General features: G+C 38.7%; 1 protein-coding gene across 7 annotated transcripts in view; it reads left to right on the top strand.

Annotated features, from left to right (window-relative positions):
- The window catches only part of Bbx (BBX high mobility group box domain containing), a 236,282-nt gene that overhangs the window by 209,690 nt on the left and 13,778 nt on the right, over nt 1–12,814 (top strand). For 6 of the 7 annotated variants that reach the window (XM_075964222.1, XM_075964175.1, XM_075964184.1 and 3 more), the window contains 2 exons: nt 920–1,068; nt 11,594–11,683. In XM_075964222.1, the coding sequence (XP_075820337.1) occupies nt 920–1,068; nt 11,594–11,683 (239 nt within the window). The remainder of the gene's footprint in view (nt 1–919; nt 1,069–11,593; nt 11,684–12,814) is intronic. The other variant, XM_075964232.1, reaches the window with a different exon arrangement.

The raw sequence follows: 12,814 nt of genomic DNA, 5'->3' as shown, positions 1-12,814 counted from the left end.
GTCTCAGCTACACAGAAATACCTTGTCTCCAAACCTAACTTGATCAATTAAACTACCAAGTTATAAGAGATACCTCATCATTGCTGAGAAACAGGGTAAATGCAATAGCCTTTGAAAATCTGTCTCAGGAGAGTCATGGTTATGGGAGTACATATCTGGGAAGCCTTCTTCCCCAATCTTTCCATTTCCTGTCTCCCAAGCTTCTGTAGCTTCACCCAGCTGTCTGCAGTGTATCTTTGTTAGTAATTCTCATTGAACAAAAGCCAGCAGCTAGCCTAGGATCCAGCAGGCATGCTGCCATTGCTGTGCGGGGCCCTTAGAGACAGAACCATCCCAAGGATTCCCTGCCTTTGCCAGTCATTTGTGGTTTTCATTTAAAGTGGTATTGCCTCTCTTGCCAGCCTTTCAAAACTGGATTTACTTTGCTAGCTGGGTGTTCCTCATTAGTCAACACTCTAGAATTTCTTTTCTAACATTCAAATTGTATATGCTTTCTAAAATTTGTGTATGTTTTAAACAATCACTGATCAATTATTTTTAAGACTCCACTTATAATACTCAATATATCATATGACCTGTAAACTTGCTAATGCATGAGCATTCATATGAATTTTTAGAATGAGACCTGTCTGAGTAGATACACTTTGTGTCTAATTTTATGAGACTGAACCATGCCAGTAGAGAGAATGTCAAATTTTCTACTTCAACCATTCTGTGTTTTCTAAGGAGTGTGGATTTATATTGATGTCTTCTCAAGAATTTCCAAAAAGGTGTTTCTTTTTTTCCTTGCATGGATTTTTTTAATGCCCTAATTCCTAGGGACCCTGTTTTCAAGTTGAAGTACCTAAAAATATATCATGTATCAGTTTCTGTTTAAATATTTGACCCTTTGCTAATTGACTCCCCTCTCTCCTAATAGTTCTGCAAAGCTGGATGAGGAATTTGAAAAGAAATTCAACAGCCTCCCTCAATATAGTCCTCTTACATTTGACCGGAAATGTGTATCTATTCCAAGGAAAAAGAAGAAGACTGGAAACATGTCCTCAGAATCGACTAAAACCAGCAAAGGTTAGCTGTGGCCGCACCTCTTATGCCCTTCTGCTAACTTCAGCTCCCTTAGAGAGTTACCCTGATTAGAGTTAGAATCGAGGCAGTAGGGATGTCGAATTGCAGGTTGATTTCCAAAACTGTCTTGCTCTACCTCCTTTCTCCTTTCTTTCCCCTTAATTCTCCTTAGCCTCTGTCTTTGCATCATGTCTCTACATTTGCTCCTAAAGATGTACTCAGGTGTCTTACTCATGGTCATGTGGTCATGCTGCCACTCTCCAGAGCTCTCTGGGAATTTTGAGATTTTGTTTAGAAAAATCCACTAACTGAATAATACTTTTATCTGATGAGTCTGCAAGAGAACAGGCTCTGGAGCTGTGCAAACCTTCTTTTTGCCTGAGAAGCAGACACTGTTATTTACCATCTGTATGGACCCAAACAAAATAAAACTACCTAGATTACTCCAGTAATATACTTGGTTAAATTTGAAAAAAGTGCTTTGTTTACATATGTTTTTAAGAGCATCAGGTTCTCGTTCTGTGTCAGGAATCTCTTCAAATTATCAGTGTGACTTGGGTAGATCTCAGCACTCAATCAGGGACAACATTCCCATTTCAAGGAACTTTTTAAGGATGTTTGCATTTTCAGCTGTTGACATGCCTGCCCTGTGTGGCAGACCCTGGGGCATGATTTGAATGCCAAACATGGGTTCCAGTCATGCCCAATGAAGAAATGGCCTAACCAGAATCCAAGTATAGCTGTCAACAAGAACTTGTCTTTTGAGTTTTCTTTAGGCCTAAAGACTGGTTAGGGAAACTTTGCTCTAGTTTTCCCACACAGTGATGTCATTTCGTGAGCTGTCCTGCCACAGACAGGAACTGGAGAGGTGATACACAGGAGTGGCTGAGCTACAGCTGCTTCGGGGTCAAATTCTGACCAGGGTTTGTAGATGAGTTGTTTGTAATTACCTTGCAAATGTGGTGACCTGTTCCCTGCTTGTGTCAAATCAGATTTATTCCCTGATTTTATGGATTTTGAGGGAATATTTAAGATATTTAAAATACGGAAAAATGCATTTATGTTTCTTCTCTAATAAAAGCTAAACCATTCTCCCTCAAAATCTATAAACCCTTTGCACACTGTAATTGCCACAACAAATAGGGAATTACTTTAGGATATACATCTCAGGATATTCTTGAAAGGTTTGTGAAAAAGCCTACTTCATAATTAAAGGCTGAAAGGGACATAAGAATAATTGTAGAATTACTCATTTCCTTCTGTGGTTACTAAGAAACCCAAAGAATTAACCAGGAAATACAGCATCACCGGCCATTCTTATCTGAGAAAATCAAATAGTGTTCTGTGGAGACCTTCCACGGTGAACAGGAGGACTCGAGCTGAAGTGGGCCTGTTGTCAGGCAGTTGAACACCAGAGACAGCTACCACACGAAACAGCAGTCTTTGTCCTGGAGATTCTTAGGAATAAACCATGTAGTCCATGGGGGCCAAAGATGCCAGCTGTCTTGAGCCACCTACCACTCTTTTTGGCTTTAAAGATGCTGACAAATACTTCACAAGCCAGTGAAATGGCACTTAATTGAACGATGTTCAAGACACATTCCTTATTCGACTCCTTACAGTTCAAGACATTCATTTTACAGCTGTGAAATTGCTGAATTATCTACCCTGGAAAGTACTGATAGATTATTTTTCTAAAGCCGAAACCCTGAAGTTAGGATCTATTTTCACAAAACCTTTCTTGGTTGTCTATTACATGCGTTCTCCTCTCCAGCTAAGATTAATAGTATTTCTTCAACGTGAAATAGCTCTTTGTAGTTTTGCATTGTGCTTCATACAGCATCATCTTAACTTGTTCATTATACTTCTTGAGCCACAAAGCTGCTGGTTCTTCAGTGGTATGTCAGAATTGTATATGTGGGAACTCTTCTAACTCCTTTTAGATTATACTCCATGTGGTGTTTCATAAAACAAAATGGAATTAAAATAAAGCAAAAATTAAATAATATATTCTAGTTAGCAAGCTGGAAAAATAGTATTCATAACCAATTTGCAATTTGGCATTAGCGGTATACTAGACTGCAGGTTATTAATGAAATTATCATACCAGCTGTGCTGTAATTGCCCGATCTTTAGGGGATAGAGAGATTGTTTTCTTAGACTCTAGACCCTTTGCACCTTTGCGTAATGAGTTATTCAAAACAAACACTGTGTATGAGATCATTAGTTCTTCTGTAGGAGAGCGTGTATCCACAGGAAACTCATTTTTTTCCCCTTCTTTTTCAAGGCAGGGTTTCTCTGAGTAGCTCTGGCTGTCCTTGAACTCATTCTGTAGACCAGGCTGGCCTCAAACTCAGAGGTCTACCTGCCTATGCCTCCTAAGTTCTGGGATTTAAAGGCTTGTGCCACCTCTGCCTGGCAGAAGCAAACTTATTTTTAACCCCAACAATTTCCTGTTTACTGAGTTTTCTGTCCCATCCAGTTCCCACAGTCATTAAGTCCCAAAGAAATCACACAGAGGTCTACATTAACTATAAACTGATTGGCCTAGTAGCTCAGACTTTTATTAACTCTTATAACTTATATTAGCCCATTATTCTTTTCTATGTTAGCCACATGGCTCAGTACCTTATTCGGCAGGACAGTCACATCTTGCTTCTTCTGTGGCTGGGACAGGACTGTGGAATAAGCTTTCTTCTTCCCAGAATTCTTCTGTTCTTGTTGCCTGCCTCTACTTACTGTCTGGTTGTCCCACCTATACTTCCTGCCTGCCTACTGGCCAATCAGCATTTATTTAAAATATAATTGATAGAATACAGACCATTGTCCCACACCAATTTCCTATTTGTGTTTTTTCTCCTTCATTGATTGTCATTCAACATTAGTTTTTTTCCTCACATATACTTGGTACCCCCTTGGGTATTTGTGAGTTCTATGAAGTTTTTAAAGGAGAGATTACTATCTTTGATTTTATACCGAGGCGAATCTCAGAATGACAGTGCTGACTTGGGTTTACTCCTCTATTTCCCATTGAACTCAGTGATTCTTTTTTTCCTGCTCTCTCACTTTTTCCTCATGATCTTCCCATTCTTTCTGCCCCATCCCTTATGCCTACACCTTTCATTGTAAGGAATGACAGTGACTGCCATTTCCTGCAAGTGGCTTTGGTTAATTTTGTCATGAGAGCATGACACAGCATGATGATTTAGGAAAAGAGTTTCCCTTTGCTTCTAAGAACAAACTCTCCAATAAATTGTGATCCATTTAGCTCATAGTGCAGTTCAGCTACAGAAACCCAATCTTGCATTGTTTTCCAGGTTATCTCTCTGTTCTTTCCTTGTGATTTTGAATGAGAGCTTTAAATCATGAATCTAAGTTAAACTGTAACTCTAAGAGGGCTTACTTTTGGAACATCAATTTATCTGTACTGATAATATATGAAGTGTTATTTACAACAAGCCCCAGATGTCAGAGTTCTAGGAAAACCATAATTCTCTTCTTTTTTTTAAATTTTTTTGTTTTGTTTCTATTGAGCTATATATTTTTCTCTGTTCCCCTCCCTTCCTCTCCCTTCCCCTTCTACCCTCTCCCAGGGTTTCCATGTTGCCAATGTACTCAAGAGATCTTGTCTTTTTCTACTTCCCATGTACATTAGATCCCTGTATGCCTCTCTTAGGGTCTGAAAACAGCAATTTTCTAACAGCAGCCAGGTCCTGTAGAAAACGTAAATTGAGTTCAAGTCGGAATGTGTTCTAATTAAAACTCCATCGTGGTCCTTGACTTTTCCTTATTCTTTATGTCTGTATATATTTCTTTGGCCTTTGTCAAATGTACTGCCGTTCTTTTTTTCCAACCCACATTACATTTTAATATTAAAGTTAAAAATGGTTACATGGGGAACTAGAGAGGTAACTCAACAGTTAAAAGCACTGACTGCTCTTTGAGAAGACCTAGGTTCCCAGCAGCCACGTGGTAGCTTACAGCCATCTGTACTGCAGTCCCATGGGATCTGACACCCTCTTCTGGCTTCCAATGGGATTGCTTGCATGTGGTCCGTTGTCATAATGCAGGCAAACCACACCTATACAAAATAAAATATTAAAAATGGAAAAGAAAGTAATGGTTAAACAGGAGCTAGCTAGATGTTACAACTGCTTAGCATATATAAGACACTAATATAAAATTTAATCCAGGTACTCTCTCCTCTCCATAAGATGGCTAAGAATTTTTTTTTTTGTTTTTAGATGATAGTGATAATAAAAGAAGCGGTTTCTCAGAGTAGAAGCTAGAGTTTGCTGTTTGAAGTCAATGACACTTTCCATCTGTGAGACTGAGTTCTGAAGATAGGTAGGCTAGCCTCTCCTGCTAGGAGGTTGTAGTTCCCAGTTTAGGCAGAACTTTGTCATTTTCCCTCAAACTCTTTGAGTCTTCATTGCTGCCAAACTTTCTCAGGAAGACAGTGGCAGCAGATTTGCATCTAAAAAAGGCAGACTATGATGAGTTTCTTTCTAATTCTTATTGTGTTTATTTTGGTAAATTATAATCTTGTGAGTATACCCAATTTTACTTATTTATATTTTTAATTCTCACTCAAAGTAATGCATTTTATAACAGTATTCTCACTTATACTTCATTGAGCCTCTTCCCCCAACTCTCCTCTTCCTACCTGACAAAGTCTTGAGTTCCTTAATCATGGGTGCCTAGCACAAGTAAGTAGCTCCACCCCATTTCATGAATCCTAACTTAATGGTGTGTGCCTGATATACTTTCCAACTTAATCAGATGAATGAGTATATCCAACTTACTCAGATCAATGCCCAGCAGCTGGGAGCAATTTGCTACAAATTATTGCAAAGGAATTTATTGATTCATTAGTTATGCAACCCATACAAAAATGCCAGCCTAGTCTTAGAGGAAAAAATCCTTATGCTTTTATATTGATTAGAACACACAAAATTATAGGACCTGGGAAAAATTACTGGCAAGTAGAGTTAGACCTGGCATTTGTGATACAACAGTTCAGAAGAGCAGGTTTGCCTGAGTCTTACCTCTGACCTTGAAAAAGTTACCAGGCCAAGCTAACACTGAAGTGACTTCTGTGTCCCTGCAACACATGCCCAAAATGTCCATTTTCCAAGAGACCCTGAGCATGAATGCTTTGGAAAGGCCATTGTTAAGATTTCAGGGTCAGTGTTCTTAGCCTCTTGGCTTGTGGTAAGTTGAAATGCAAAGCAAAGGATTGATACAAGTGTGACCTGAGTCGCTTACATAGCAGCGCTGTGCTGGGTTGACCTCAGGAGGCTGCGCTGATGCCAGTATTCTCTTAAACAGTTTGGGACAGTAAGTGGTGGAGTAGGAGCCTCAAGTGCAGTGCGAGTGAAGAACAATTATCTTTTCTTTGTTTTCCGAACGATTCTCGCTGTAACATTTTTTCCTGCTTTTCATTTCCTTCCTTTTCTCCCCATTTGTGTTCTCTTCGGTGTTAATATAACAAAGGAAACAGATACTACTAAATTTCCTTGTATTTCCTATTTTCTATCATTTTTTAACTTTATTTTGTTTAGACAGCTTGTCAAGCACATGTGCCATACTGGTGAGCAGAAATGAAATTGTTCGTTTATTGACTCCTAAATCGTTGCTTTCCTGTGACTGTGATTAGATCTTACTCATTACTTTCCTTTCGTGTTTTTGTCACTCTTGGAAGAAGCCATCGTTTTTTTACAGTATTTATAGTCATCTTTGGGGGATGGTTCAGAGTAAGGAATTTTTAATGTAAGCTTATGTATGCTCTTTATATACAAGCGTGTGTGTGTGTGTGTGTGTGTGTAAGTAAATATGAACAGATTCGTCTTTAGCTTTGTCCTTAACTCACACTTCTTAGATTTCTCTGATACGAGTCCTTTTCTTCTATTCTAAATCATCCTATACACCAAATCAGTCTGTTTTTGAATCCCTTTCCATGTGAGCCAGTACATTATAATTCTCACTGGTAAATCAGCAGGGTCTCTGTGAGCCCAGAAGTCTCAGAATGTTTATTCTGCTTTCTCCTATATGTCATTCAGGTGTTCCAGCCTGCAGGTGCCTGGGTTTTAGAAAACCCAGGAAACAATGCTTGCAAACAAATTATGGAGAACATTGCTAATATCCATGTCGCATGTGCACATGACAGGTTTACTTTATGCTTGTTAATTTATTTTTTTCCTGGTGCTTCTTTTTTTCTAAAAAAAAAGCGAGCATAGAAGTATTTTCTATTTTCATTTCAAACCACTCCAACTAATTCAGAAGTTTTTGCTATTGGTTTTTTAGAGAAATGATTTATGGTCATAACGTTTGCAAAGATTGATGGTATCAATGATAAAAAATACTTAAAACATAAGTTTTAGTGTTTAAAATGTTTTTTAAATTTTTAAAAATGCATTTAAATTTTAAAAATACATTTATCACACATTCGTGCCAATTAGAGCTTTGTTCTTTATGAGGTGAATCTTTTCTTGTGAATCTGTCCTATAGTAAACTCTATTCTGGGTATTCTGATTCTAACTGTGAATAATATCAAAGAACCTGCCTCTATGGAGGTTTTATTATACTGGAAAGACCAAATAAGAAAGTAAATGCCAGGTAAACAAATATATTGTGTGTTTGAGGGTGAAAAGTGCTGTGAAAAATAAAAGATTGGTAGAACGACTACACAAATGATCAACAAGGAAAATGAGCACTTGAACAACGTTCAACCAACCAGAGCTAACAGACACGACCCAACACTTGCAGAGTGTGTATGTAGAACACTGTCCAAATTAGATGTGTGACAGGCCATGAAACAAACTGGTAATTTAAAATTAAATTAGCAAAGTATTTTCTCTGACCACAGTAGAAAAAATTTTAAAAAAATCAGTAGTAGAAAAAAGCTTAAATGATGAGATGGATGCAAATGCAAACAGAGCATTGAAATGGGAGTGACGCAGCATGAGCTGAAGAGATATTTCCTCCCCTCTGAAAGAAGATCTGAAATCAGTGCTGTAACTAGGCTTTCCCCTTGGGACTAAGGAAAGGCAAACCCAAATTGAAAGGAAGCAAAAGGAAATAGTAAACATTTTAAAAAATTAATGACATGAAAAGTAATAGAGAAACAATGTCAGAGAAATAACAAAACCAGTTCCTTGAAAATTGCAACAAACTTTTAACTAGATTGTGACCAAAAACATTATTAGAATCTGAAATGAAACAGGACATTACTATCAACTGAACATAAATGAAAATATATGTAAATACTAAAAACAGAATGTCATACACTAGTAAATTAAATAACCTTGTAAGATGAATATTTCATAGGAAAACATGAACTACTGAAATCAACAAGAACAGACATGTGACTTGTCAAGAAATCTAGCCATCAGTCAGAATGTGCTCAGGATGTTTGGCGTCCAGGCCCAGATAGTGCCACCAGCTAGATTCTCCCAGGCATTTAGGAGGAATTGCCTGCATTCATATGGAGCAAATACATACACTCAGGCACATACATATACACATAAAAATCAAATTAGGAATTAGTACCAATTCTTCCCAAACATAAAAATTTAGCAATGTCAATACCTATGACTCACTCTAACATTAAAGACATCACAAGACATGAAAATTGCAGCCTATTATATAAATATGGACGTACAAATCCTCAACTAACAGTTTTTGAAAGAACCTCATATCCCATCATGATAAAGGCATTAACCAAAGCAGGGGAAAAAAGATTCACTTAATCCTGATAAGTGACATCTATGTTATATTAGCAGTAAAAGAGTAAATGCTATCCTGTAAGTATCCAAACAAGGCCAACCTCATTCTCACATGTCTGTTCAACACTGTAGTTAAGTCTTTATGACTTCATGTGAACAGAGGGTCATTACATAAGCCATCAAAAGCTCAAGCAGCAAAAAATAACACAGATAAATAGATAAATTAGACAGTATCAAATTAAAATGTTTATGCTTTAAAGAAAAACGAAACGATATCTTAACACTATGAGAGGAAAGATTTGTAACTTATACAACTGACAGTGGGCTTATTATTTCTAAAAAATTCTTAGAACTCAACAATAAAAATAAGAAAAATAGGAAAGTGATCAGAGTAAGTATTTCTTCAGAGATATACAAATCATTATTAAGAAAAAAGCTGTCTGCTACTGAATCTCAGTAAAATATAGATCATGATCACAATGAGAATGGTACCGCTTCAGATCTATTGAATGACCATGAAGACTGAGAGCAATAACTGGTAGAGATGGTGGAGAGCTTGAAACCCTTATGAACGGCCAGCAGGAATATAAGCCTGTGCAATATTTACAGTAAACAGTAAATAGTGCACACTGACCATGTGACCTAGCACTTCTACCCCTAGGTATATGCCTGAGAGCAATGCATACATACATCCACAGAACACCTCTACATCTATGTTTATATCCGACAGTATTATGATAGGCAAAAGGTGAAAACAGTCCATAAATTCATCAGTCCATAAACTGATCAAATATGGGATAGCCATACAGTGATATCTATGCTTCCTGTAGCACAGAAGAACCCTAGAAATGTTATGCTAAAACTACTTGTTATATTGTCCGTTTACATGGGATTTTTAAATAGGCAAACGCCTGGAGATAGAACATAGTTCAGAGGTGGCTTATGAGTGGGGAAATGCAGGATAAGATAGGTAGTTGCTAGCAGGTGTGACATTTGAGGTGATAAAAATCTTGGTCGATGGTGCATAAATCTCTAGAGGGCAAAATACGAACTATGCTTTAATTGAGTGATTTATTTGGTACGTGAATTATATTTCAATGGAGCTGTTTCCTTGTGCTTGCTTTTAATCATCTGAAATAAAGGGTTGTTGGGAAAGTGAGATCACAAGTGATGGGCATGAGGTTGGGCTGCAGCTGGAGGAGTAAGCAAGCCAACTTTGTTGATGTTTGGGTACAGACAGCCTTTTTAAACAGCCATAACAGCTGACACAAAGATGCTTAAAGTAGGATTGAAACTGCATGTGCAGCTAGAGGGTGGTGAACAGGGGTATGGGGTAACAGACTAAACAGCTCTCCGCATCTCATAGGTCCGTGTTTGTTATGTGAGGCTGCTGACATTCTAAGTACACAGAAATCTGGCTAGAGTGATGCATTTGTGAGTCACCAGCCTGTGGCTGGTGATGACAAATAATCACCCAAGAAGTGAGAGTAGAGGACAAGCAGCAAATCTGTGTTGTCCCCAACTGGGGGTGCCTAGTGAGAGGAAACAGAGGCTCCATTAGGGAAGACACAAAGCAAAAGGCTTGATCCTAGGAACCCAGTGAAGGAGGTGCTGGAGGTAGAAGGGTGTAATCCAGGTGGGCAGTCATTGTGTCACTGGACAGCCCTGTGCAATGAGAGCCATCATTTGGCTTTCATAGCCTTGGGTTGTAGGTGACCTGAGAAAACTAGGTTTTCTTGAGTGTCAGGGAAGGGTTTCACACACAACAGGAAAATAAAGTTGTAGGCAGCCCCTCTGAGGGCAGTTTTGCTACAGAGGATTTGGGGGAGGAGGCACTAACGGATGTGAAAAGTTTGAGCAAATGCCAACACCTCTTTTGTTTTTTAATTGGAAGGAATAATGTTTGTACACTGATGCTCAAGGAGGAGGATGGTCTAGAAAAACTGACCACATGGAAACATTGGTAGTTTGCCACCAGCCAGAAGGCAGAGCTTGCCATAGACACTAATAAGTGTGAGATGCAGCAGGGGAGCCCGTGACACTTAAGAGCTTTTTGATCCTCACACCAACCCTGTGAGTTAGGCACTGTGATGATCCCCATTAACAGATGAGACAAGAAAAGCCATGTAAAATTATTCAGACATGAAGATCTGCAATGCATAGAAAACAATCTGCTTCAGGAAAGATGCTGTTAATTCTGATCCTTAACTGGAAAACAACAGTTCCATTTTATCTAAACCAACTAAAACTCTGAGATGTCTCTTTAGCAAATATACTTCTGTTTTTAAAATCACCACCACCAACCCTCTTCCCTTCCTAGCCTCAAGAAAGGGCCAGAAAGCTGCCTAATGCTCTCAGGTCAATGGTTATCCTGAAAGTGCTTTTCTTGTGAGATCGGTTTCTTAGAGTGAGACACGCATTCCATCCTTTCCCTTGTGGCCTTTGGGAATCTAAAGTTAAAGCCTTCTCCATTTCAAACCATCATCTCTCTGCTGTTAGCTGATTATAGTCTGTTTCTACCCACTATATCTATAGCATCCTCCCAGGGAGTCTCAGCCCTAATGGAGGCTTTTGCCCAACACATTTCCAGGGAAAATCTCCTTGAGTTTTAAATAAGCCTAACAGAATGGGCTGAGCACTTGCTAGCTGACTGAATCTGCAAGAGAACACTTCTTGCAACTCAGTTTACTGACTGCATAGAAGGGAGGAGGGAGTGATCATTAAAAACAACAAAACGAAACCCACAATATTGTTGTGTGCAACATTGTGAACTTAAAATATATTTATAATATTGTCTGTAGGTCCTTTCCAGTCCCAGAAAAAGAACTTATTCCACAAAATTGTCAGCAAATATAAGCACAAAAAGGAGAAGCCTAATGTTCCAGAAAAAGGTATTGGTGCCTCCCCCCTCCTCCATTAAGGTTTCTTGGTCACCTCCATTCCAGATTCCTCCTTGAGCAAAGCTTTTCCTCCCCTTTGCTTGCTTCAGTGCCATCGGCTCTCGACTTGGCGTCTTCATCTTTTCTAGACTCCGCAGCTACGCAAACCTCCATCATTTAGATTCCTGCTCGAGTCCATTCCTTGTCTCTTTGATCATAGTTCCATATGAATCCTAAAATCACTGTTTCTCGTTTACGTTTGGTGCATTTTATAATTTAGTCTTCTGGGCCTCTTAGCCATTTATTTTGTTTGGCTATTCTTATTTTTCTTATTTGGCAAGCTTTCATACCTTGACCACATTTTCCTACTTCTTAAAATCCTACAGTTTTATAGTCTTGTGAAAAGTCCAGCCATTTCTATACTTTCCCTGTTAATTAAGAATTCTCACAACCTTTTTTATTCTACTCCTAAATTGTAACATCTTTTCCCCATCTATGCTTCGTTGTTGGCTGGAGTTTTCAATCTCCTTCAGCCACAGAACTGCTATTTCCAGGGGGCATTAGAAACTTGGGCACTCTGTCACCTCGCCCTTCTCTGAACATCCATTGCTGTTGTGGGCTTGATGGACCCTTGACCTCTTCGGGGTTCATCTTAAGATTTCTGTTCTCATAACTCAAGACTTTCTTTCTTACACATAAAAGATAAGTCCTCACATCCGACTCATTACAGCTGTGTGACCTTGGAGGTGGGCTCTCCTCAGTGTCCTGCATGTCAGTGTCACAGCTACCACAAACCTGCTCACCCGAGGCTTAGTTGCACCCTATTGCATGGCCGTGTGTGCAGCATGTTCGGCTTCTTACTGCGGCTTCCGCGCACTGTGTATGGATGTATGTGTCTGTATGTTCCTGTACCTGCAGCCTTTACTTATTTCAGTTTCATCTCCACATCAACTTCTGCCATTACATATTGATGATCTGCTTTCTTCTGCTTCTAGTGAGTAAACATAATATAGGTAAAATGTCAGCGTTTGTTATTTCATTTTACAGATCTTGAGATTGTGTTGATTAAAGTCAAGATATTGTCTAACGTATTTCACAAAGGACAGAATTTGCTTATATTTATCCGTATCTTATGTAGTCTCA

This window comes from Microtus pennsylvanicus, chromosome 1 (assembly GCF_037038515.1).
Source record: "Microtus pennsylvanicus isolate mMicPen1 chromosome 1, mMicPen1.hap1, whole genome shotgun sequence".
Taxonomy (NCBI): domain Eukaryota; kingdom Metazoa; phylum Chordata; class Mammalia; order Rodentia; family Cricetidae; genus Microtus; species Microtus pennsylvanicus.
Note: the sequence above shows the minus strand (reverse complement) of the source record. Positions and strands in the feature narration are given on the sequence as shown.